Genomic DNA, 25,687 nt, shown 5'->3' on the forward strand with positions numbered 1-25,687 from the left:
ACGTTAAACAGAGGTATTAATAAACAAATGAAACACGGAGAGTGTAGATAATATCGAGTAAAAATGTGTCATACCTTTAATGCCATTGCCTTCAATGATACACTTCATTTTATTTTCCTTCGTTCAATAACGTATTTGCCGCAAGAAGATTAGACGCGAAACTACCTATTCTCATTATTCAGATAAAGCAAACATTTTGACAGGAAACATTGAGAATTTAGAGAATAAAAACAATCAAAAGTTTTCCCTCAGATTTCCTCAGTGCTTGCGAGCGGGAAAGAAGGAAGCGCGCGCCATCTAGTGTCCGACAAACACGCGCGCGCCACTGATCTCAAGTTTATTTAGGATTTTATTGAGTTTAATAATATTATATAATATACCTGAAACCGTTCAACAGGGAATAAATATTAACCTTTCCACAAGTTACAAAAAAAAAATAGACCATCAATACTGTATAGAACGGAAAGTAGTGGACGTGTGCATAAAGATTCACACGAATAAAACAACACACCACAGATCATACACACATGTACCTCTAAAAAATATAAATACTTATTAGCGTCTTAACAATTTGTGCCATTTTAAAAATGTGTTGTATAAAGCATAGGAACTGTATATATTGAGAACAACGGCCGACCGGAACGATTAAATCGTAACACAAAACACTCACATGGTTGTCTGGATGTACATATGAACATCTCAGCTTCTATAAGTTTATAAGAGAGTCGTTTACACTATTCAAATACAAAATGTGTGCATATGGAAGCCGACTTATCCTCACTTAGTTTGATCACGTATTTCGAGCTGTCTGACCGTAAACTGTCTTATTCTGGGTAAAGAGGTTTTGGCTGTTATGGCTTGTAATAATGATGAGTGGCAGGTAGCAGGGCGTCGTAAAGGAGCTGCTAGAAGAGGACAACATCCTTCAAACCCAAAACTAGACTCACACCAGGTGTCTGACTGCAAACTGGACAAACAGAAGATGACAAACGCCATGTGAGTGTTTATCTGCCATGTCAAATCCAAGCAGTGACACTGTTAGACATGTTACCATTATAACACCATAGTATTATTTTAAATACCTTGGAGTTCCATGTAATTAGGAAAGTACATTACATCTGGTAATCAATCATATAACCATCTGATACCAGTACTTGTTTAATGTTATGGTTTGTATTCATATTGTCTGCAAGCTCTCTGAAATGTTCTTCTCCTTCACAGGAATGAACTGAGAGGAGAAGACGTCTGGATGGAATGGAGAGGTGATGTCGAACTACTGCAGTACGAGCCATACATTTAAAAATAATATACTATTTTTTAAATAAATGACCACATTCGCATCTCCACCTCCAGATCTCCTTTCCAAGCGTCTTCTTTCCAATGCTTCTGGGTCTTCAGATCTGAATGGAGATGCGTCTCTTCAGCACTGTGTGTGTTATGGTTTGGGTAACTTTGCTTCTTGTGTATCTTCCCGATACCAGCTAGCAATGTTGTTACTGCTTCTAGAGACGCTCCAGGTATACAATTTTCATTTATATATGATAAGATTTGTCCAATTAAGCATTGTATTTTTAATGCAATTACATTTGTAATGCTTTCTCAGATTCCAGTGGGCAGTTGCAGTGTGTATGATCCGGTGTTTTCTGCGTCGGAGTGTGATGCTCTCAAAGAGCTCGGCTTCACCGTGCTGACTGAAAATGAGGTGCGTCACACACACATAGTGTCAATATAATTTTGTTCTGCTCTCAAGTTTATAGCATTGTTTTCCTAACAGGAGGGAAAACGCCCAGTTTATCAACCCACCCTGTTCTACCTGATGCATTGTGGGAAGGCTTTGTATAACAACCTGCTGTGGAGAAACTGGACGCCTCAGACATTGCAAAAAATTATTATAATTGGCAACCGTTTTCATGGCATTCAAGAAAGGTAGGTGCCTAGACTTATACGACACGTGACCAAAAGCATGTGGATGTCCTCACTATTTCAGCTCCTAGCAAGCCAGGCTCTTGCCCAACATCAATGTGAGCATAAATGTTTATAAAAACAAAGGGTGAAGCAGCTCCTTGTTAATGCACATGGTTTTACAATTAAAGGGATACTTTACCGATTAGCATTAAGCTTTGTATCAGTAGAAACCCGGTAGTATTTTGGAATGGCCGTGCTTCCCTCCCTCATGTCCCCCTGAGACGAGAGATTTCTGTATTGTGTGTCTGGGAAAAAAAACTCTGATGACGCAAAAATCATCATTTAGCTCATCGGAGGCTCTTTTGTCCAGAGGCGAGAGACTACAGCCAATAGGAGGAGCTCGTCCCGCATGTGTTCAACCCGCCCATAGGGAGATCTCACGATAAAACACAGTCTTTTCAGTTTCGAGTCGACTAGTAGCCTAGCTGTATCATTTCTCCCGATACTGCCCTCTGTAACCGGTAGGCGTGGCTTGGGAGTGGCCTCGTAGAGCAGTGAAGCAAGTGCATTCTGGGAGTTGTTGTCTTTCATCCACATGAGCCAAAAATACATTTTCTGGCTTTTCTCAGTCTAGAAGGCTCCAACTTCTAAAATAATTTCACATTTCTACTACATAAATTACCCAATTTAAATACACATTCATCTTTCCAGCGGTGAAATATCCCTTTAAATGTTCAACAAGCACTAATGAGTGTTGCGTTCGGCTGTCCACAATCTTCATCTCATATAAATCTCTAACTACAAGACAGGATTATTATCATTAACTAAAACCTATGCTATGTGTACTTGATATAAAATAAATGTTAACTAAAAAAAAAAAAAAAAACTTTATTCCAGCTTATTGTCAAGGTGACATTATTCAGATCTTGATATACTAAAATAACTAAAGCTGAAATTAAAATTAAATAAATCAAACTGAAATGAAAACTAGTTAACATTAACGTATTAAACTAACAATGAGCAATACATTTGTTACAGTATTTATTAATCTTTGTTGAAAAAAAAATCCAGCTTTTCATTGTTTGTTCATGTTAGTTTACAAATGTTAACAAATACAACTTTTAATTTCCATAATGTTTTAGTAAATGTTGAAATTAACATTAACTAAGATTAATAAATACTGTAGGAAGTATTGTTCATTTTTAGTTCATGTTAACTAAAGTCAACTAATGAAACTTTATTGTAAAGTGTAATCAAACTATTAAATAACACTATAATAATATCATTTATAGAATATAAAAAAGAAACAAGCTCAGTATTTACTACTTTATGCTGCTGAAAAGGCAAAATTGTGTGTATGTTCAACCAACCGAGTGTTATTCATGATATCTGTTTAATTTTCTTCTTAGGATGCTTCAGAGAGAGTTTGAGAGAGACTACAGCTTCCTTTCAAATGTAACTTTGACAGTACACCTTTACAATTCATGCATTTTTATGAAGAGTTTCAACAGAGAATTCTCTGATGAAATGTCTTCGTTCTATTCTTTCGACACTATTAATATCAGAAAAGTGGCCTTGACTCAGCTGTCGTTTTAGGTGACAAGTGTGTGTGACGAGACGCCTCTGCCCTGCGCACCGCGCTTCATGGATGTGTTCAATGACACGGCGCTCATTCAATTCCCTCTGGAAAAGCTGAACAAACTGCCAGAAACCATGTGGATTGAGCCTTCAGAGCCACTGTACCAGCACTGCCAAGATCTCGAGATCATCCAGAGAGAGAGAAAGAGCTGAAAACATCACTACTTTAAACATTGCTTATTTTTTTGTTACATTTTACTAGTTCGTTTCCAGTTTCTTCTTGTATATACATTTGGTTTTTTTTATTCAAATAATAAAAATAAGACTTTTTTTTTTTAAGTCTTAAAGGGGAACTGTGTATTTTTTTTGTCACCAAGACGGCGAAAACTACGAAATGAAGAAAGCTCGATGCAACAAATGTTCACACACAAAAAATTAAACTTTATTTAGTCAAACATTTTAATAACTTCAAGACAAGACTATCTTTGGGCATCATCTTGTCTCCACACTTCTTTTATGGTTTATTAATTGAGACCGTTGTGCAGTCATGTGTCAAACACTGAGATCGATCTCATCATATCTCACTGAACGTCTGAGCTGCAGTAATGTCTCACTCTGTCTCAGCCTGTTTCTCCAAATGACCTGAACCTTCGTTCACGACACACTCTTTACCGTTTACCACTGCTGATTCTGACTGTGCTTCACTGACTGATGTCATAATATTACTTGATTTTGATTGGCTCTCAGTCGGGACACCATTTGTGATGTTTGATTGGTGTTCCTCCTCCTCACATTCCATTTTTGAAGCACAATCTCCGTTATGCAGGTGAGACTCGATCTGGCCGTTCATCTTTGAGTGGTCTGGTTTCTCAGAAGCGTCTGTTTGGCCTTCTTCATTTCCATCTGTGGCCGCTTGCTTCTGTTCCCCATTGGATGTGGCCTCCTCAGTAACCTCTCCGCTATTGGTTGGTAGTTCTGAAGCTTTGTTCTCATTGGTCGATTCAGAGTTCTCCAGTTTCGTCTTTTCAGCCTCTTCCGCTGCTTTTCTCTCTTTCAGTTTCTCTTTGAACTCCATCATTTTCGTGCTTAAGCAATGACAATAAAAGCAATCAGCTGTGTTTCCATTAACTAAAAGTGCATCATATTCAGAATTGGAACCGAAAAATTCTTTAGAAATTGAATGAGCATAATTTACCAATTTTTACACCCCTTATTTTTTCGTTTTGCCTCTTTCAAAATTCAATAATAAGGAATGATAGTAATAACCCCCACTACCAATGAGCAGGGATTTTATTTTTATTCACATCATTTTTATGATAACACATTATGTAAAGCAGAAATAAATATTAAACATGATTGTAGTATTATTTTTTCTGTCTTTAATTGATGCTTTTTAAAACTGATAATTATAAGTACAGGTATGTCAAAACTATTAATCACGATTAATCACATCTAACTAAAATGTGTTTATATAATATGCGTGTACATACATATACACATATGTGTGTGTATGCTATATATGCATACAAACACACACACACGTATATAAAAAAACGTTTATATTAGATGCGATTAATGTTTTGCTTTTCAGTTTCTTTGTACATCTCATTATTCTCAGTTGTCATTAACGCACCTGTTTCAATATTTTAAAACGGATCAATTAAAGACAGAAAAACAAATACTACTAAAGGTTTCGAATTTCAACTAAGTAGTGTGATCCTAAAGCCTCTTCACCTGTATGAAGTCTTCAGTATGCCATTGACCAGAGCGAGCTGCTCCAGTGTTATGTCCTGAGAGGGAACCAAACCCTGCAGAAGAGAAACACAGCTCATGTTTAACAAAACTAATGCAAGTCTTCACGTGTCAGCTCTATTAGACAGCGGTTTCAAGCTAAGCTTACCTCAAGTCAAGTCACCTTTATTTATACAGCGCTTTTTACAATACCCAAAGCAGCTTTACAGAAATAACAGGAAAATAATGCAAAAAAGTTTGTTTCCAGAAGAAAATAGTGTCACAGTCCAGCTTAAGTCAGTTCAGTGATGTTTCATTTTTGTTTTAAAAAAGTTATTAATTTAGTTCATTTATATTTATATATGTATATATATATATATATATATATATATATATATATATATATATATATATAGCCGCTCAGGAGTACACCTTGATGTCATCGTCCAGCTCAGTTCAGTTCTTGTATAATAGTGTCAATGCAGGCAGATCAATATTATTGTTGAATATTATTGTTTAAATTTAAAAATCACCTCAGGCAGTGTTTCAGAAAGCTCCGCGCCTCCCTGACGAATCGACCGCTCTACACGCACAGCCTGCTGGGTAATGTTCCTCAGGAATTCAGAGCTGCATTTGGTTTGAGGATGGTCTTCACCGCACTGTTGCAACACACACACACACACACACACACACACAGGCTCAGAAAACCATCACATTTTTCAAAGATAAAAACTCAACTCACAAGCACGAAATCTGACCTTGTTCTGGAAGATGCTGTAAGCTTCCTTTTCATGATTCATGCCTCCTCTGTAGTCGCCCGCCCCACACAGTCTCTGAGCCAGCAGATGGTGCCTGCGAAACAATACAATATACTCTAGCAACTTTAAACAGGTCACACACAGGTAACATAACTAGAACTTTAAATGAGTTTGATTACTTAAGCTCTCTGATCCAAACCTTAATGAGCCGCCTCAGTGTCTAATCTCACTCACTTAAGGAAACAAAAATGAAACCTCATAAATCAGTCAACTGAAAAGCTCTTAATTGTCTCTGTCTTGTTATAAACAATCTGCAGTTTTATATATAGATATAGATATAGTGATAGATAGTGATATAGATAGATAGTGATATAGATAGTGATATAGATAGATATATCTATCTACCTTTTTTATTTTTTTTTATACAAAATCCTTTAATTATTGGAGTCTAATGAGCAAAATCAAAACATCTGGATGCATTGTGATTTTAGAATTAAATGTCATGAAAACAATGTCACAAAGCTAAATCTCACTGTTGCTCATTGTAATGCATTGTGGGACTGCCTCATGCGTGAAGGATATATGTGACCACAATAAGGAACCCTATATAGGCAGCTCACTAGGGTTTGGAACGAAGCCTTAGAGCTTGTGTTATCTGAACAGTTCATTGCATGATTCCTATACGACTCCATCTATTTTAAGCATAAGTAAAGCATTTGGTCTTACATCAGAGCTGTTGTCAGGTCAGTCTCTCCTCTGAAGGAGCTGTTGAGTTTCAGTGCGCTCTGTAGATACTGTAATGATTGTTCTCTCTGAAGAGCCAATCCCAGAGAAGCCTGAGGGAGAAAAAAAAAAAAAGACATTTTTATTCAAACCAATACTTCTATTTGGGATCTGTGAGGACTTGATTATGCTTGATGACGTTTACATCTATGACTGCAGCGTAAGGATGATCTCCTCCGTGAACCGTCAACAAAAGAACTTTGGCACGATACAGGCATCGCTGAGCCAGGGCGGTTTCGCCTCCAGCGAACAGATAGACTGACAACAACACCTGGAACAAAAGAAATAATTGAATTACTGTAGATGATGATGATGATGATGATGATCTCAATGCATTTTAAAAAGTAGGTCTGTTTTGGTTTCGTGAGAACGTGACTCACGTATTGCTGAATGGTGTTGGGATGATCGAAGCCCAGAACCCTTTCGCTGATGACCACGACCCTCAGCTGCACGCTACGAGCCTGCAGGGGACAAGACACACACGGAACAAGGTGAGAAATGCTACGAGATCAGAAAGCAGTGGCAGTTTCAGGTGTGTTCGACATTTTAATTGAATAATTCCCCCAAAAATGTAATCTTGCGCACATTCAAACCTGCTGCCTTGAGCCAAATGAATTATAATTGATTCTCACGGTCTCATGACAGAACGCAATGCATCATGAGTGTGTCAACATCTGTTTGTATGTATCAAAATTAAGTTTTTGCTTAAAACAAGAAAAAATAATCTTGTTTTTCCTTTGAATTCAGTTCACTTTGCCAGATTTTTTTCCTGTTTTAAGCATAAACTCGATTTTGATGAATGTTTTATAAAACAAGACTTAATATCTTAAGTATTTTTTGCTTCACAAGTAAACTGGAAACCAGACAAAAATACTGAAGATTTGTTTTGTGCAGTGTTTAATTTAAATTTTAAACATTTACTTTGTCTATATAGGCTACCTGTTTGTCTTCACCCTTGTTTCTTGTGTTTTTTTTCTTTCATTATTGTTTATTACATTTATTCCTTCTCAAATTCAAACTATGAATTTTATTTTATTTTTTTATTTTTACGATTTTAGAATTAAATGTCATGAAAACAATGTCACAAAGCAAAATCTACTATTTACTATAAATGCTTTTCAGTATTGAATGAATTAACAAGAAATAAGCACTGTAGTCACTAAATATTTGTTGGGTTAACTCTAATGCTTACTTGAATATGAGAAAGCTGTGCCTTAATTTGCAACCACCTAATAGGTCCTATTATACAAAAAGCAATCTATTAAGCCACGGGGTAGCAAGACACACTGTAGACAGTACACACAATCACACCTCAGCAGGATGGCCCTGTACATAGGCCACTTTTGCCAGCAGGCTAAGACATTGGCAGGCTTCAGGGTGAAGGTCATCACACACACGACTGAAGAGGTACGCCGCTTCTTTCAGCTGCTCGTACGCCTGCTCCAGTAACCCTACGAGGAGAACACGGTCAAGCGAGGCTGTTCACACACACCACTCAATTACTGCCTGTTGGTTCGTAAATACCTTTCTGAAGACTGTTCTGAGCCACCTTGAACATGTGTGTGGCGTCGGTGGTCGACATGGTTATGTGCTTGACGATGGGCAGAATGTTGAGCACGTCGTCCGGAGAGATGGCCGCTTTGTTACGGTTGTCGAGGATGTATTCTCTGAGGCGGAGCTGCGGGTCATTCACAAACAGAAACATATGAGACACCCTACAAGCTATCAATCAAGATCAACCTCTCTCGCTCACTAAGGCTGCATTTATTTGATCCAAAATACCGTAAAATTTGTAATATTGTGAAATATTATTACAACTTAAAATAACTGTTTTCGATTTGAATATATTGTAATATGTCATTTATTCCTGTGATCAAAGCTGAATTTCTAGCATCATTACTCCAGTGTTTAGTGTCACATGATCCTTCAGAAATCATTCTTATTATTATCGATCTTAAAAATGTAATATTTTTGAGGAAACCATGATACATTTTTTCAGGATTTTTTTGATGAACAGAAAGTTCAAGAGAACAGCATTTATTTGAAATTGAATCCTTTGTAAGATTATAAATGTCTTTACTTTCACTTTTGATCAATTTAATGCATCGTTACTGAATAAAAGTATTAATTTATTTTAAAAGAAAATCTTACTGTCTCTAGTCCATACTTTTGAAAGGTAGAACCTGAGCTGCTTTTTAAATAAATGTTGTTAAAAAAAAAGATTATTTTATTATATTATTATAAAAATATTATTTATTTATTTTATAATTTATGCTATATGTTCCTAGTTATATGTACTAAAATAATAACGTACATTTGCACTTGTTCGTTGTTCATGTATATTATTTTGTGATGCTGGCCTGGCAATAATTGTATTTTTTGTTTTTTTTTACATTTGAAACTAGTGTACATCAATTGTTCCTTTTTTGCCAAATTTTCACAAGATAACAGAAGCTACAAATTAGATGTCTTTTATTTTTTGTTTCTAATTAGTTAAACCCATGAGATTAACCTGTTAGCCAAGCATACCCAACGATTTTTTTTTATTTTTTTTATTTATATATATATATTTTTTTTTATTTTTATATATATATATATAAATAAATAAATAAATATAAAATAATTACGCAATCATGACAAACCTTAGCTATCAAACATATTGCAGAAATATTATTGTGTTCTTTCAAATTTAGCCATTGCTTGGTTCAACGCAGTACCTGAATACCAGTCTTCAAGCACATCTCTCTCAACAAGGACATCTTCTGGAGCCCGTACTGCTCTACTAGATGGTCCACATTTGACCTGCAAAACAATGAGACTTCATGAAGTCAGTACACTTCACATGAAAGGGTTAAACATTTGGAGACGAGTGAATGTTCTTCGCTCACCCTAGTCCTTCTTTAAGTCTGTATGTTTCTAGAGCATCTTGACAGATGTGACTCCACAGTTCATTCCCGCTGAGTGAGGTCCATGCCGTGCTGTCAGAAGCCCCTCCCCCTCCACGGCCACGCCTCCTCGAGCGCTTCTTAGACTCCTCCCCATTTGATGCTGAACTGAAGTGAGGCACCAATAAGCAGCAGAGGAAATGACTCGCTGCCGCTGACAGGTTAGACGTCTCCACTCCCTGTACAGCACAACAGACACAATTTGTTACTTATTTAATAGATTGAACAAAACCAAGGTCTGTATATAAAATTGGATATTTAACTTTATCCGCATACCTACAGAATAGTTGCATGGGGCGATATATGCTCTATAGCAAATCTCAACTGCTTAATTGCTTTTATCATAGCAAAATGTAACTATATTATTGCCCAGCTCTAATCTGCTAAATGCGACTATAAGGCATGAACATTAACATAATGATTTTCTGTAAAGCTGCTTTGAAACAATGTGTATTGCGAAAAGCACCGATACAGGTGAGACTCGAAAAAAGGTCATTTATTTCAGTAATTCAACGTAAAAGGTAAAACTAATATATTATATAGAAAATGACATGCAAAGTGAGATATTTCAAGCCTTTATTTGTTATAATTTTGATGATTATGGCTTACAGCTTATGAAAACCCCAAATTCAAAATCTCAGAAATTTTGAAAATGTTCATAAGCTGTAAGCCATCAAAATTACAACAAATAAAGGCTTGAAATATCTCACTTTGCATGTAATTTTCTATATAATATATTTGTTCCACCTTTTAAGTTGAAATAAATGAACTTTTGCACGATATTCAAATTTTTCGAGTTTCACCTGTATATATATATTTGACTTGACTAAGTAAAATGAAATACCTGAATGTAGCCACTGAAGAACCGTTGTGCACAACGCACTACAATCTCTGCAAACGCCAACCTCTGAGAGAGAGATGGTAAGATAGGATCAGGACAGTTCACATTTAAAATCTACCCCAGTATAATGGATTTTAAATCATTTTCTTACCGTAATGTGTCTCAGTTGATGTTTGAGATCTGATTGGCTGATGGACAGGATCAGGTGACCTAGATAGCGGAGGTTTATGCCTTTCTGATGGAGGGCTTGTCGTAAAGAAGCACCATCCATCGGTATGTCAGTGCCATGAATGCAGTCGTTCATCTGAAAGTACATGATGATACTTCAGTGCACCGTTTCTCTCACACAAATACACACACATTTCTGCTGAAAAGTTTGGGAATTTTTTTTTTTATGTTTTTGAAAGAAGTCTCAGTAAAAACTCTAATATTGTGAAATATTATTACAGTTTAAAATATTTTTTTTTATGTGAATATATTTTAAAATGTAATTTATTCCTGTGATCAAAGCTGAATTTGTCTTCAGTCTTCAGTGTCACTTTTCTTATTATCAATGTTGAAAACAGTTGCGCTGCTTAATATTTTTGTGGAAACCGTGATACATTTTTGTTCAGGATTCTTTGATGAACAGAAAGTTCAAAAGAACAGCATTTATTTGAATTAGAAATCCTTTGTAACATTATAAATGTCTTTACTTCTGATCAATTTAATGCATCTTTGATGAATAAAAGTATTCTTTACTGTTTAAAAGATTGGGGTCTGTAAGATTTTTAGCGTATAAAAGCACAAAATACACTCACGAATGCTGGTATTTGGTCATTAATGATGAAAGACGCTGCTTCCTTCAGTAATCTCTTCTGTAGCTCCACGGCATCACTCTCTGAGCTGGGAAACTGCACTCCTACCCGGAGAGAGAGAAAACAATATTAAAGGTCTCTAACTTAAACTCTAGTTACATAAGTTATTATGTTTAGATGTTAAAGACAGATGATTTCTGGCCAAGACAAACATGACGATATTAGCTCTGTTCCAAAACCTAGTAAAGCTGCCTACATTATGGATTTTAAAATCATTTTCTTACCGTGATGCGTCTCAGTTGATGTTTAAGATCTGATAGGCTTGTGATATCAAGGCATTAATATTATGTTTTTTTATTATATTTATTATTTGATGTTAAGGTTTTAATATTATTATTATGTTGGCTTCTAAGAGCCTAAATCTAAGGCAGGATCTTATGTATCCTACACATGGGAATAATGTAAATTCTCGAAAGCATAAAATAGTTAAAAAGAATATAGTTAAATAGTTAAAATAATCCCATTTAAGACCAATTTATTATATATTTCACCCAATATTATATGCGTTTGATGTCATCAGCATAGAGACATGATGAGTCTCCCATGTGCTTCACATGAGCACTTAAAATTAATCTCTTATTAGGCTCCATTTCATTGGATACTGCCTAAATAGACAGTTTATAGCAAAGAAACTCACTGGGGTTTGGAACAGAGTTTTTGTGAAGTTTGTTTTGGTGCATATTAATGGATTTGAGCTTTTCCTGACCTGGGGAGAAGATATTAGGGTTGAAACGCATCTCAAAGATGATGTCACTGACGGATCCGACATCTTTGCAAGCTCTTCTTACTGCGCCTATGTTTGTAGAGTCACCTGACAACACACAAATACACACATAAGATCATTCCCCTAAAACAGATTTATATCAGACTTATATTATTCCAACATCCCATGACAGAAAATAAACGCTTCTTTTCGTTCTCACCGGACTGCACACTGTCTTCCAGTCCTCCGTTCTCCCTCATGTGAGCCTTCACTCGCTGCGTGAACTGAGAATATCTGTAATACACAGACAAAATGTGTTCGTAAGGATGTGCACAAATAAACAAACCTAAAATCTCTGTGTATATATATATATATATATATATATATATATATATGATTTGTTTCTGCCCACATAATGAGATTGTGTGGAAAACTGGCATTCTGGGAGTGTTTGATTCTTGCATCATTGATCATAATATGATTCATTATGCAAGTAAACTGATTTATTGATTTACTGATTTTTTCATAAGGTAAATGTAAGAATAAATTTTATATTGATAATAACATACACTTGCTGGACTGAAGCAACCTAAGTTTTCTTGATTATCCATACATCATATTTTAGAAAAATCATGTTAAAATGTGACTATCAAATATGAACCATCAGGCTTTTGAGGGAATATTGCATTGTATTATATGTATATGATCAAACTACAGAGATTGATCATAAAACTAAGCATTTAAATATTTTTGGGAAATATAGAGCGACAACTGATATTTATATGCATTTCGGCCATCATCTTTATGGCCATATAAATATCAGCAGGCTCAACCAATGGCATGACTTTGGGGCGGGGCTATCTGTTAGCTTGACCAATGGAATGACTTGGTAACCCGTCAAAACTCACTTGTGTTGAATGAACGCCTTCACTAACTCCGGCCGTAAGCGACACAGAACGTGAGGGTAACGCCTGGGAAAACTGCCCTCCTTGGGTTCGGTTTCTGTTCCTTCTTCTCCGTCTTCCACTTGGAAGTTGGCATCAGCAGGCATAGTGCGATACACATCCAGCAGGTAATATCGACCATCGGCCCCCAGAATCCCCTGAGCATCTACAGTGGTGAACAGGGGCAACTGATGGCCGGTCTGCCCCAAAACCGCATGTCTTTGCAGAGAAAGAGCCTTTGCCGACTGAGCCAGCAGCTCTAGGAGTTTCCGTCTGGATGGATTTTCCAGTGGCCCTGCGCTGAAGCCGTATAAAAGGCCATTGGGAATCTCAGCCTGCTCGGGGCCCTGAAGACCAGGGGCCAGGCCTTGCGCGGACAGTCGAACGCCTCGGTAGTCGGCCACCGCGGTGGGGATGGTGTGCAGGTTCTGGAGGTCTCCGTCCAGGTCGCTGTAAGCCTGAACACATCGCAGCTCGAGACGCTGAGCGGCTCTGGGACCGCGCTCTCCCGTCAGCCAGTCCTCTCTGTGTGTCGGCACACTCATGAACACCCCGCCGCATAGGAACGCTGGGTCCTCGGGAGAACCATTGACTGGGTCGACAAAACCATCGATCACCTTCTCTGCTGCCTGAGCAACAGCCCACACAAAAGCGCTGTTCACCTGCCGGAACGAACAATGAGAAGTTAAGAAGTGGTGTACTTGGAAAATACGGTTTGCAATGCAATTAAATGCAACGAAATGAAATGTAAAAGCTACTTGGAAACTATGGTTTGAAATGAAATGAAATGAAATGAAATGAAATGAAATGAAATGAAATGAAATGAAATGAGATGAGTAAAAGAAAAATAAATATTAAACAAAATGTCAGGGTTCTGTCACTCCGGTCTAGTTTACTCTTGGTTTTGTGATTGTGACAGAGCCCTGACACTCCTGTATTGTCTTGTGTGAGCGCGTGAGCTCTTCGGTCTGTTTTGTGTGCGGAGTGTGGTGTTTGGATCCCGGCACTTCGGTCTAGTTTGGTTTCGGTTCTGTGTCGGGATTTGGACATTCATGCTCCGAGTGTTTGTATCTGTCGTGAGCACACTCGTGCGCTCGGTCTTTATTGTGTGAGTTCGCTCGGGCCGTATGCTCTTCTGTCCGGGTGTGTTGTTGTGCTCTTGTGTTTACATCGGACGCATGCTTTCATGTTATGTTTTGTCTTGTGCTGTGTTGCACGCTGCCTGTGTTTTACACTAGCTGTGTGCTTTCATATTGTCATGTTTTGGCGGCTCTCATTAGCTGTTGTTTTGTTTGAGCACATGGCTTGTGATTAAGTTTGCTGGCCATGTGCTTGTGCTTTTTGTCATGTTTGTTGTGAACACATGGCTTGTCATGTGTTTGCTTGTTCCATGTGCTCTCCTGTCTATTGTCTAAACCCGTCCATCTTGTTACCTGACTATTGGTTCAGCCCCACCTGTCCTCCCTCGTTGCCTGCCTTGTTTGCTCCCTATTTATTCTCCTTGTGTTTGCAGTCCTGTGCCAGATCGTTGTCATATGTTACTCGTTGACTGTTACCTCATTCCCTCTCGGGGTAGTTTATGTTGTTTTTGGTTTTATTCAAATAAAAGCCTCTGCACAATTGTGACCCTGGATCACAAAACCAGTCATGAGTCGCACGGGTATATTTGTGGCAATAGCCAACAATACATTGTATGGGTCAAAATTATCGATTTTACTTTTATGGCAAAAATCATTTGGTTATTAAGTAAAGATCATGTTCCATGAAGATATTTTGTACATTCCCTACCGTAAATATATAAAACATTTATTTTTGTGAGTGAATGCAGCACAATCGCGAACATAAATGGACAACTTTAAAGGAGATTTTCTCAAAGTTTTGATTTTTTTGCACCCTCAGATTCCAGATGTTCAAATAGTTGTATCTCGGCCAAATATTGTCATATCCTAACAAACCATACATCAACGGAATGCTTATTTATCCAGCCTTCATGTGATGTGTAAATCTCAATTTCAAAAAAATTGACCCATTTGACTGTGGTCCAGGGTCACAATTGAGTCCTCGCTTCATCCCTTCACCCAACCCTTACACAAAATATTTAAAGTATTTTTTCTTTATATAATATTCAGTGATGAATTGTTAAATCAGTTTTCTGAACTAGTTCATTGAACTGATCCATCTGAACAAACTGATTCGCTAAAAGGAACTGGACTTTTGATTTGTAATCATGTTCAATATAGTGTGACAGACAAACAGCGATGAAGATGCTTGCTGGGAAACACTGAGAAGGGGTGGAGGAGGAGAGGGTCACTTCCTTCCAGTTCCTTGGGACCACAATCCAGGAATCATTATCATGGGAGCTCAACACTAATATTAAGATTAGTAAAGCTCACCAGCGACTCCACTTTCTGCAGCAGCTCAAAAAGTTTAGAGTCAGCCGAGTTGCCATGACCCACTTTTATAGGTCAACTATTGAAAGCATGCTCACTTTTTCCATGCTTGTCTGGTTCGGTCACACAACCGCTCAGGACAAAACTAGGATGGAAAGAGTAGTACGCAGAGCATCAAAAATCATAGGCTGTAGCCTCCCTTCACTTTCTTCACTTTTCTCCACCAGAATAATCAGAAAGGCTAAAAACATCATAGCGGACCACTCTCACCCTGCTCACCATCTCTTTAATCTCCTCCCATCAGGAAGAAGATATAGGAGCATTAAGACTTCCACATCACGTTTCAGAGACAGCACTTACCCTCTGGCTATCAGATATCTGAATTTGCACTGACTGCTAGCAGCACTTTATCAACTGTATGCACTGTGCACTTTCTTTGCCGAGGGGTATTGTCTTTTTTAATGTCTGAGGGGTTTTGGTCTAATGTCCTACTGTTTGCTGGGTATTGTTGGTGTACATCGTCTGTTTTTTTGTACTTATGATGTCTGTCTTTTAGGTTATTTACGTCTGAGAGTTGTACCAAGACAAATTCCTATCAACTTGTTGACATGGCAATACATTTATTGAATTGAATTGAATTGAATTGAGAACAGCTGAGCTACTGTCAAATCTACAGTAGTTCAGTTACACAGTATGGTTAGGATGTTTTATGTTATGTGGTCTGTTTAGTTTGTGTTTATTTAATTATACTTTGAGGACAGAATAGTCTGCATAAGTTAGATAAGTGCGCTCAGACCTGCAGTAACGCTCGGTCCCTCTGAAGTCTCTCCTCCAGACTTCTCTGAGGAAGATCTCTGGCTGCTTGAAGTTCCTTATTCCAGTCAGTAGCCTAAAACCCACAGAAGAACACGTGAACATGACACACACACACACACACACACACACAGACAGGCAGGAGGATAAGTACCCCATGCTTCCCTATCCAAAACAGAACAACTGCAAATTATAGCAAAATAATTGCATTATTTAAAGTCTTTATATTGTTTCTACATGTTTTATTTATTTTAATTTAATTTATAATAATTAGTATTAAATAATATTAAATGTTTCCATTTTTTTAAATATACATTTATAATAATTAATAAATAACATTACTTTTTCATTTTATTTCCTTTATCTTTTTAAAAGAATAATATTAATTTATAATAATTACTGTTAAATAATATTAAATTGTATATTATTTTAATTTCATTGCAAATCCCATGAAAACACTCCAATACTTCACTCCAAAATCAAAAGAATAATAATATTTTATATTAATAATTTTAAACCTATTTTAACACCTTTTTTTATTTTGCATTTTGACATTATTTTCATGACAATTAAGCACATTTTCCCCCAAAAATTCTCACTACAGTAATGCATTAGAGTTTTATTTTGAAGTTTGGTGATTGATTTCCATCTAAAACAGTAAAATTGCTGATGTTAATGTTTGTTAATATAATATAATAAAATTTATTGTTTATTCTTTTTTAATTTATTGATAATTCATTTCAACATTAAATAGTATTACATTTTATTTCATTTTGTATCAAATTTCATTACTACAGTTTTTTTTGTCTGCTTTATTGCAATAATGTTGGCCACACAGCCATGTCAAAATAGAGCTTTGTAACTGTGCACTGAAAGATGTGTGTGTGGGACAGGTGTGTGTGTGTACCTGCGCGTTGAGGTCCTGGTCCAGACCCAGCCGGCAGCTGAAGCTGGATCTGTGTGAGTGAAGCGAGGAGACGCCGAGCCAGCTGTGTGTGCGGTACGGAGTGGACAGCATCTCTTCAACCGGCAGAGAGGGCCTGTATGAACAGAGACGTTCAGAGAACCGCACTGAAGAACAGATGAGTGTCGTGAGACGAGTGTGTGAGGGTCACCTGTGCCGCAGCGTGCCGAGGTTGTGTTTGAACTGCGGGCTGATGTGGGACAGCAGGTCGGTCAGACAGTGGCACACTGGAGTAGACTGAGCAGGACGGGGGTCAAACACATCCAGCGTCGACCTGAAACAAAAATACAGCTTGGTTTATAGAAAACTCTCCTTCATTCTGTGTATTTAATATGTCACAAACAATTATGATGTCATTTATTCCAGCATAGGATGAATCTCATGAGAACATGGAGACATTTAGATTTTTCGTATTGTAACATTTTCATGATATTACATTTTCCCACAAAAATTATCATTACTGTAATGCATCCAGGCCTTTATTCTATTCTATTCTATTCTATTCTATTCTATTCTATTCTATTCTATTCTATTCTATTCTATTCCATTCTATTCCATTCTATTCCATTCCATTCCATTCCATTCTATTCCATTCTATTCCATTCCATTCCATTCTATTCCATTCCATATGTGTCTGTGTGGTAATGTTTGATATTTTTGGGATGCGTTTTGTTATTTTTGTCTATGCAGCAACTACATGTATAACTCCATAAAGTATACTTTTATCTTTATTTTTGAGTTTTTTTGTAATTCCACTAATTTAATTACATTCTCAAACCAGCAGTACAGTAAATATATGTATAAAAATAACTGCAATTAAAGTAAAAAAAAAAAAAAACACACAATATAAATACATTATTATTAATCAGCATAAATGAAATATCAAAATATATACAGTATAAATACCTTTATTCTATTACAGTAATGAAAATGACATTTTTGAAAAAATATGAATGACATTAAAAAAGCCTTAATTTTCTTTATGCAAAAAATAGTATATGTATTGTGTGGTGTCTACTACTGTATATTTTAGAAATCATATTCGAAACAATATGCAATGATTAACATTTTATACAGTAGTATACTACATTTGTATCACATGACCTTTACATTACATTGCAGTTTTCGAAAATAAATGTTATTCCTGTTATTTTGCTTTTTATTCTAGTTTTGTCTAGACTGTAACTTAAAGGTCCCATGGAATGGATTACTTTATTATTTTATAATGTTTCCTGGGGTGCCCTTATAATGCAAGTATGTTTTTTAGATACATTTTTTTTATAATTTAGAAATAAAAGGCATATTTCCTAGCCTGATTTTAGCCTCTGATTTGAACGCTCTGTTTGAAGGGGCGTGTCTGTGTGAGACTTCAGTGTAAACGCCCACTGCTGTGATTGGCTGCTGTGAGACTTCAGTGTAAACACCCACTGCTGTGATTGGCTGCTGTGAGACTTCAGTGTAAACGCTCACTGCTGTGATTGGCTGATATGCTTGCATATTAAATAGCTAGTATTACATGTGGAACTCTCTCGAAAACTTTTACTATTACAGCTATTATACGTTTTTACTATTACAGCTATCGATATTAATAAATCGTGAGAAGTTTTTTAAGTATTTAGATCTATTCCCATCACATAAAAGGTTGCAGTGATGAGCACTGAGCAGATGACAGTCTGTTGATCACGTGAATGAAGATCTTATCATTGCAACACAGTTTCTGCACTCTCACTAATGCTTTCACCAATGCAAACATGAGGTAAGTACAGTAAGAGCTTCGTTCTGCAGTGTAACAGCGTCATTGATTTCATAACGAGTTTTGGCAAGTGTCCAGATAAACTCGTACTGTGTGATTGACAGCTTGGGCGATTGGAAAGGGATTGTTCTTTGATCGCTTTCTGTATTTTAATCACAGTTTATATAAGATTATTTTCATCCTACTAAGAGAAACGACGTAAGGTTGATCGTTTAGTCACTGGCTTGATTTACTGGTGATGCATAAACAGTACTGAACGATTTTGAGAGAAAGATTCTCTGTCTGAACTTGAACAATTACACATCAGAAATTCACATAACCCACTGAACTAAAAAAATACTTTTGTGTTTGTGCAAAATCATGGATTTTGCATCCTATTCAAATGCAATTATTTTTAAAAAAAATTTTTTAAATAGTATGGTAGCATGCAACTACAAACATTGTCATAATAAAACAGAGTCTTACCTGTTCAGGTAAAACCCACGTGGGCAGGAAGTGATGTCACACTGCTTGCCCTCCAGAGTGTGGACACTGATGTACAGGAAGTCGCCCTGCAGTTTCCGGAAGCCAGGGGGAGGGTTCCAACAGCTGAGTGACAGGTCGAGCAGGTAACTGGGAGCCTGTAAAAGAATCAGTTAGTTGCGTTTATTGTGAGAGTCATAAAAAAACAAAGTCAAATGCCTAAAGGTTTATTTGTATTGTGTTATTTGTCGTACTTCGATGTGTGTGTTCATGGGCAGCAGGGTCGTCAGAGGAGGAAGATCTGAAACTCCAGGGTGAATGTAGGAAGGAGGGGGCGGGGCTTCAGCCGGCTGCTCTGTCTTACTATTGGCTCGTCTGTTCTTTGATGAGTGCAGAGTGGGAGGGGCTTCTAATACACACATAAACACACAATTAGAGAGTCTCACTGCCATGGGCATAAAAATAATGAATGCATTTTAAATTATTTAGAGGCAGTACTGAATACAAGCGTTTTTACGTACTTTATCTATTTCTTACCAGGCGTTTGGGTGAGTGTGTTCAATACAGTGGGTGATCGGCCCTCCATCAAGGCATCTTGGGGCCCGGCAGATTTCAGCATCTCTTGCACACGTGCCAGGTGAGCCTGTGCCGACCGCGGGGAGTACGGCTCTATAACATGCACACAAAACTCACTTTATGATCCCAAAATCAGGCCTTTTCTCCAGCTCCATTGATCGGCTGAATTTCAATGCGTCTCATCTTGCAAGACTATGATTATTTCTAATGAGCAATAACATCATCTATTCAATCATCTACTTTCCCACATTACTCATATTGAGTGCCATGTGACTCACTTGGCAATGAGAAAGGTTTCATTAGTTTGTCATCAAAAGGGTTTTCAATAAAATCAAGAAGTTGCAAAACCTGTATAGAAGAGAAACCCACTGATCTCTGTGGAAATTCTCGCTGAAAGCAGCTTAAATTGAATCATGGTAGCTGGTTTCTAGCTGGTCCAAGATGGCTGACCAGCACAACCTGCCTAGATTAGACAACCTTGGACAATAAACCAGTTACCAGCTGCCGGTCTCACAGGTGTTCAAACTGGTTTGTTAGACCAGCAATAAACCACATGATTTCCACAGTTTCTGACCAATGAATTTTCATGAGGTTTATGATCATTGGATAAGCTAGATACTGGATCAGTGTTGTTAATGTTAACTAACTGTTTTTCGCTAATTGAAAAAGTTGAAATGAACAAAAATATAAATATTACTATAACTATTATTATAAATATAAACACATACATACATATATATATATATATATATATATATATATATAAACAGACACACACACATATATATACACATAAAACCTAAAATAAAATGAAGATTGAAAATCTAAACTCTAATTCCAAATATGAATAAATCCCATAATAGGATATAAATAATTCTAAAATAACACTGTTACCAGATACATAAAATGAGTTTGTGACCAGGTTCAACTGATTCATTCAAACTTACTCATATAAATGATTCACACAAGTTTAAGGCTTGTGAACAGGTTTTCCTGTAAACTTGAGCAATATCTAGCCAATGAAATGTTTTATAACTACAAAAAATTTTGATTTACAATTGAAATCCTTGAATCTCCACAATTACCTTTTCAGGCCAGAAAAACACATTAACATTCCCTGATATTTCCAGGTTTTCTGTGACTGTGGAAAGCTTATAAGGACCTTATATCCATGTATTATATATGCAAGTCTATTAGAAGTGAACAAAAGAAAACACTCCACATGGAAGATCTTGCAGTTTACCTTCAACTAAACGGAGAGTGACTCCAGCTTTGAAGCCCTTGACGCCCTGGAGCTCAGTCAAGGGGTCAAGGGTCACACCTGAAAGGGCCAGAGCGATAGATGTGCGGGGTGCCACCTCCTCTCTGCCCAGTACAGTCATGATGGCATCCTGGACCAGCCAGAATCCATGAACCTGCAGAGAAAACACACTTTATCCAACATTTAAGCATGTGCTTTGCATATTTTGATGTTCTGTTGACAGACATATTTGAAAAGATTTGCATTGCTGATCAACACAAACTAGACTACTAAATTTGAGGTTACACCCCAAAAGTCACTTTACTCACAGAGGTATATTTGACTAGCGCTGATGATGAAAGCTCACCTGCAGCTCGAAGGACTCGACACCTGCACCCTGAACCTTCACAGGAAATGACCCGTCATCAACTTTTTTGCTTCCAGTCGCTTTTCTCCCGTTCTCTGAACATGAGACATCTGCAGAGTGAAGGGGGGTAAAGCATTCTTCACTTTGAGCTAAAAAATGTGCTTCAAGCCAAAACAGAGTTACATAAGACTAAGAGGAGTTAGGAAATCTGTTCAAATGCCACGAAAGAAACTGAAGAAAGAACAATAAAGGTTTTCCATCCTAGAGTCCCACTGACTCAATAGCTCCATGGTACTACCATGTTTTTTTAGACATGGCAGTACAATGTTTTCTTGTACCATAATAATACCACTACAGGTGAAACTCGAAAAATTAGAATATCGTGCAAAAGTTCAGTAATTCAAATTAAAAGGTGAAACTAATATATTTAGTATATCTAACTATATACAAATGCATGATTATACTTTTCAGAAGGCCGACATTTCTGTATTTAAAATCTTTTTTTAAATTGATTTCATGTAATATTCAATTTTTCTGAGATTTTGAATTTGGGGTTTTCATAAAGCTGTAAGCCATAATCATCAAAATTATAACTTTTGCACGATATTCTAATTTTCCGAGTTTCACCTGTTAATTATTTAAAGTACCTTGGTCTACCATATACATACATTTATTACAAGTTTACTTAATCATTTCATCAAGTTATCATTTTATACCATTGTATGCAGTGCTTGTGGAGTGTGGACATAAATATTCAAAATTAAATCCAATTAAAAAGATTGGTTTATCTTCCTGTAAAAATATCAAAACATCCTTAAAACAAGATGCAATTATTTGGGAAGCAAAATTGTTTTTGTTTTGTTTTTTAAACACAACATTTTCAAGATGCGTTTCTGTTTTTATTTTTCATCTTCCGTTTTTTTCTTCTTCATTTTTTATATTCTGGATTTAATTACTGTTACATTTTTGAGTAAACAAATTGAAAAGAAAAAGCCAATAAAGGTAAGAAAAATTTAATGTCAATATAAAAACTAGTTTAGTCATTTATACTGATAAATAAATACATAGACAGACAGACAGACAGACAGACAGACAGACAGACAGACAGACAGACAGACAGACAGATAGACAGATAGACAGACAGATAGATAACAAATGTTCAAAAGTTTTTGTAAAGAAATAAATACATAGTAACACAATTTATCTACAAAATCAACAAATTCTACAAAACTAATTTCAAGCATTTAGATTTTTAGGCTCATAAGAAACCAATTCCAATCATAGGTTTCCTAACTTTGACTGGTAGAGTATCAAATTACCACAGTATTATCTGATGTTTTACAGTAAAGTACTTTTAAAGGGTCAGATGCACGTGATTGAAATCATATAAAACCCCACAGACATCATCTCCATCTGACATCATTCAAAGAGTCAAAGCTTTGAGTTTCTCGTGTTGGATTTGTAGGCAAGTCAAAGTTCTCTAATAACAGCAAGACTCGGCTTGATACGACATGAGCTTGTCCAGACATCTTCCAAATTTCCCCCTGGCTAGTGAGAGCAGATACCGAGCACTGGATGAGTGGCTAATACACACTTTATCTGAGCTCAGAGCTGGAGACTCACTCTTACAAACATCAAACGGCTTGATCGTGTCACGACGGCTTTCAGGACGAGATGCATCATCGCTCTTCTACAGCACAAACACTTTTGTTCAAGCTATGGGTCATGTGTACTTTAAAGGTCGTGGTAAATATAAAGAAAAACCTTTTGTAAACCAACATTTGATTTGTGGTTATGAAGGAATGCAGTGAAATGTGTTAAATGGAACTGGGTGTGCGCTTTTACCATTAATCAAAAATATGTAATTAACAAACACAGTATTGGTTGGGTCATGTGTGAAATTTTATGAATGACGATTCAGCATAAAGTCTGTACGGACCTGTCACTCAATTTTAAGATAATTAGCTTCTAGGAACTAGTCATTTAGCAGATTGTTGGAGAGTTAACCTGGAATAACCTGAGGTGGAGAATCTTCATCAAGCGTATGGAAGATCTGATGATTTCTGCAGAACTGGAACATCCGCACCATCCTTTGTGTTTATCAAACATTTTAGCTAATTTAATTCGTGTTTGAGCTACCAAAAAATGCTAATGAAATGTAATGGTCCCTAATACAGGCTTGATTTTTTAAGGCCCAAAATATCTCATTCTGACCATTTATTAGATAGATAGATAGATAGATAGATAGATAGATAGATAGATAGATAGATAGATAGATAGATAGATAGATAGATAGATAGATAGATAGATAGATAGATAGGGCTGTCAAAATTAGTAATCCCGATTAATCGCATATAACAAAAGTTTGTTTATATAATGTGAGTGTCATATATAGATAGATATATAGATAGATATATAGATAGATAGATAGATACTTACATTTATTATATAAACACAAACCACCACACCAAAACACAAACTTTTTTTGCCAATAATCCCAATTAATTGATTTGACTGAGATGTATATATATATATATATATACACGAATTTATACTGAAAATAAATCCTAAATTAATAATTTTCATTAAAAGAATCATTCAATTATTACTGTAACGTGGAAAAATGTAATATATAACATATATTAAAAATCTGTTACCGCATTAAAAAAAAATTCCGTAATTATAAAATTGTGTTTACAATTGTCATGAAAATAGTGTTAAAATGGCAAAAATCTTAATGGTTCTAAAAATAGGCTTCCTTTTCTTGCAAAAAAAAAAAAAAGATCTAACATGTGTAGTCTCTACTCTTCAGCTGTTAAACTTTTTTTACTGTTTAAACAAAAAAAATAAGATCCACCCATGCAGGACTCAAACCTACAGCCTTTCAGTTGCAACCCCAGATCTCGACCACTACACCGAGGAATGATATGAAAAGTTAAGGGGACACCTAAGGACACGAGTGTTGATTATCACATGAACAGTTGCGTAAAGAAGCACAGAAAGTTATGATGAAGAAAACCACATCACCCCTCCCTCCCTCTCTCTCTCCCTCTCTCTCTCCCCCTCTCTCTCCCTCTCTCTCTCCCCAAGCAAGTTGCCTCGAGAGTGACGCGTTCATGCATTTACCCCGAGAGAAACGCGCTCGCGATGAAAGACAGGAATGTGTGTGTGTGTGTGTGTGTGTGTGTGTGTGTGTGTGTGTGTGTGTGTGTGTGATCTGACCCGAAGCCATAAGGAATCTCACAGATGAGTCTCTTTAGCTTTAACACACGTGTCAGTGAGTGAAAGAATGACAGAAGGCATGGAAAGTGGGAGGACGCATGTATCAGGAGGTCAAGAGTGAAGGTTGCTGTTTGTTTTGCAGCGAGAGAAAGTTTCATTCTAATGTGCAGAACCATAAATTTAATCAGTGTTTTCAACAAGTTGTTTTAATGCATTTTGTCATTTTTCTAACTGTATGCACGAGTCATTTCGGACAAACCGCAAAGAGAGCAAAATAATGCGTGATCCAAAGCGCCAGGACAATGAAGGAAACATCAGGAAGAAGTTCAGAGGGAGGAGGCAGGACTGAATCAGAACAAGGCAACTCTTACCCATAGTTTTCTTCTCTCCGTTTCCTTTCTTCACTGCGTCCCTCATTCTCCTCCTCTGGTTCTGTTTCTCTCTCGGTCGCTGCTGGTTTTCTCTTCTCGTCGGGTCTGTGCGGTGTGTTTGGAGAGCTGTCAGGTAATGACTGACTCAACACGTCTTTTTAGTTTCTGGTTCTGTCGAGCGGCCACTCCCTCCTCCACCAGTGCTGGCAGTGTTTCCCACCACTCCTCCCACAGCAGGACAGGCATGTTTCACTGGGCGTGGCGCTGCTTCTCTCCATTTTGCACGAGATTAGTGAGCGTTACCCTCCCCCTCTGACTTCCCTCAGGCCAGGGAGGGATCCCACTCTCACAGACAGACAGACCCACACACACACACACACACACACTTGTGTTTATATCTTTACATAGGCTCTCAATAGCCGTAATGGTTTTTATACTACAAACTGTATATTCTCTCCCCTTACACTAACTCTTCCCCTAAACC

General features: G+C 36.9%; 3 protein-coding genes across 3 annotated transcripts in view; 1 reads left to right on the forward strand and 2 right to left on the reverse strand.

Moving 5' to 3' along the window:
- LOC309512314 (homeobox protein cut-like 2) overlaps positions 1-550 on the reverse strand; it is a 222,641-nt gene extending 222,091 nt beyond the window's left edge. Inside the window, exon 1 of the mRNA XM_082187818.1 lies at positions 75-550. Coding sequence (XP_082043944.1) covers positions 75-108 — 34 coding nt within the window. The 5' untranslated portion in view covers positions 109-550. The remainder of the gene's footprint in view (positions 1-74) is intronic.
- Positions 551-664: 114 nt separating this feature from the next.
- On the forward strand, positions 665-3,836 carry srrd (SRR1 domain containing). The gene is made up of 7 exons (XM_082187905.1): positions 665-996; positions 1,222-1,262; positions 1,354-1,517; positions 1,604-1,702; positions 1,775-1,926; positions 3,315-3,360; positions 3,502-3,836. The coding sequence occupies exons 1-7, from the start codon at positions 854-856 to the stop codon at positions 3,694-3,696; spliced, it is 840 nt and encodes a 279-aa protein (XP_082044031.1). The 5' UTR covers positions 665-853; the 3' UTR covers positions 3,697-3,836.
- Positions 3,837-3,903: 67 nt separating this feature from the next.
- On the reverse strand, positions 3,904-25,396 carry LOC309512317 (clustered mitochondria protein homolog). Its single transcript, XM_082187830.1, has 26 exons — positions 25,204-25,396; positions 21,611-21,720; positions 21,247-21,418; positions 19,965-20,096; positions 19,682-19,836; positions 19,431-19,585; positions 17,364-17,486; positions 17,156-17,288; positions 16,232-16,324; positions 13,010-13,707; positions 12,322-12,395; positions 12,105-12,209; positions 11,342-11,442; positions 10,693-10,845; positions 10,545-10,607; positions 9,644-9,879; positions 9,473-9,557; positions 8,280-8,433; positions 8,067-8,206; positions 7,136-7,216; positions 6,901-7,026; positions 6,699-6,808; positions 5,973-6,066; positions 5,748-5,873; positions 5,218-5,291; positions 3,904-4,568 (listed from the first exon to the last, which is right to left on the reverse strand). The coding sequence occupies exons 1-26, from the start codon at positions 25,247-25,249 to the stop codon at positions 4,094-4,096; spliced, it is 4,014 nt and encodes a 1,337-aa protein (XP_082043956.1). The 5' UTR covers positions 25,250-25,396; the 3' UTR covers positions 3,904-4,093.
- Positions 25,397-25,687: the final 291 nt, after the last annotated feature.

The sequence above is a fragment of the Leuciscus leuciscus genome (assembly GCF_965113295.1).
Source record: "Leuciscus leuciscus genome assembly, chromosome: 13".
NCBI lineage: Eukaryota > Metazoa > Chordata > Actinopteri > Cypriniformes > Leuciscidae > Leuciscus > Leuciscus leuciscus.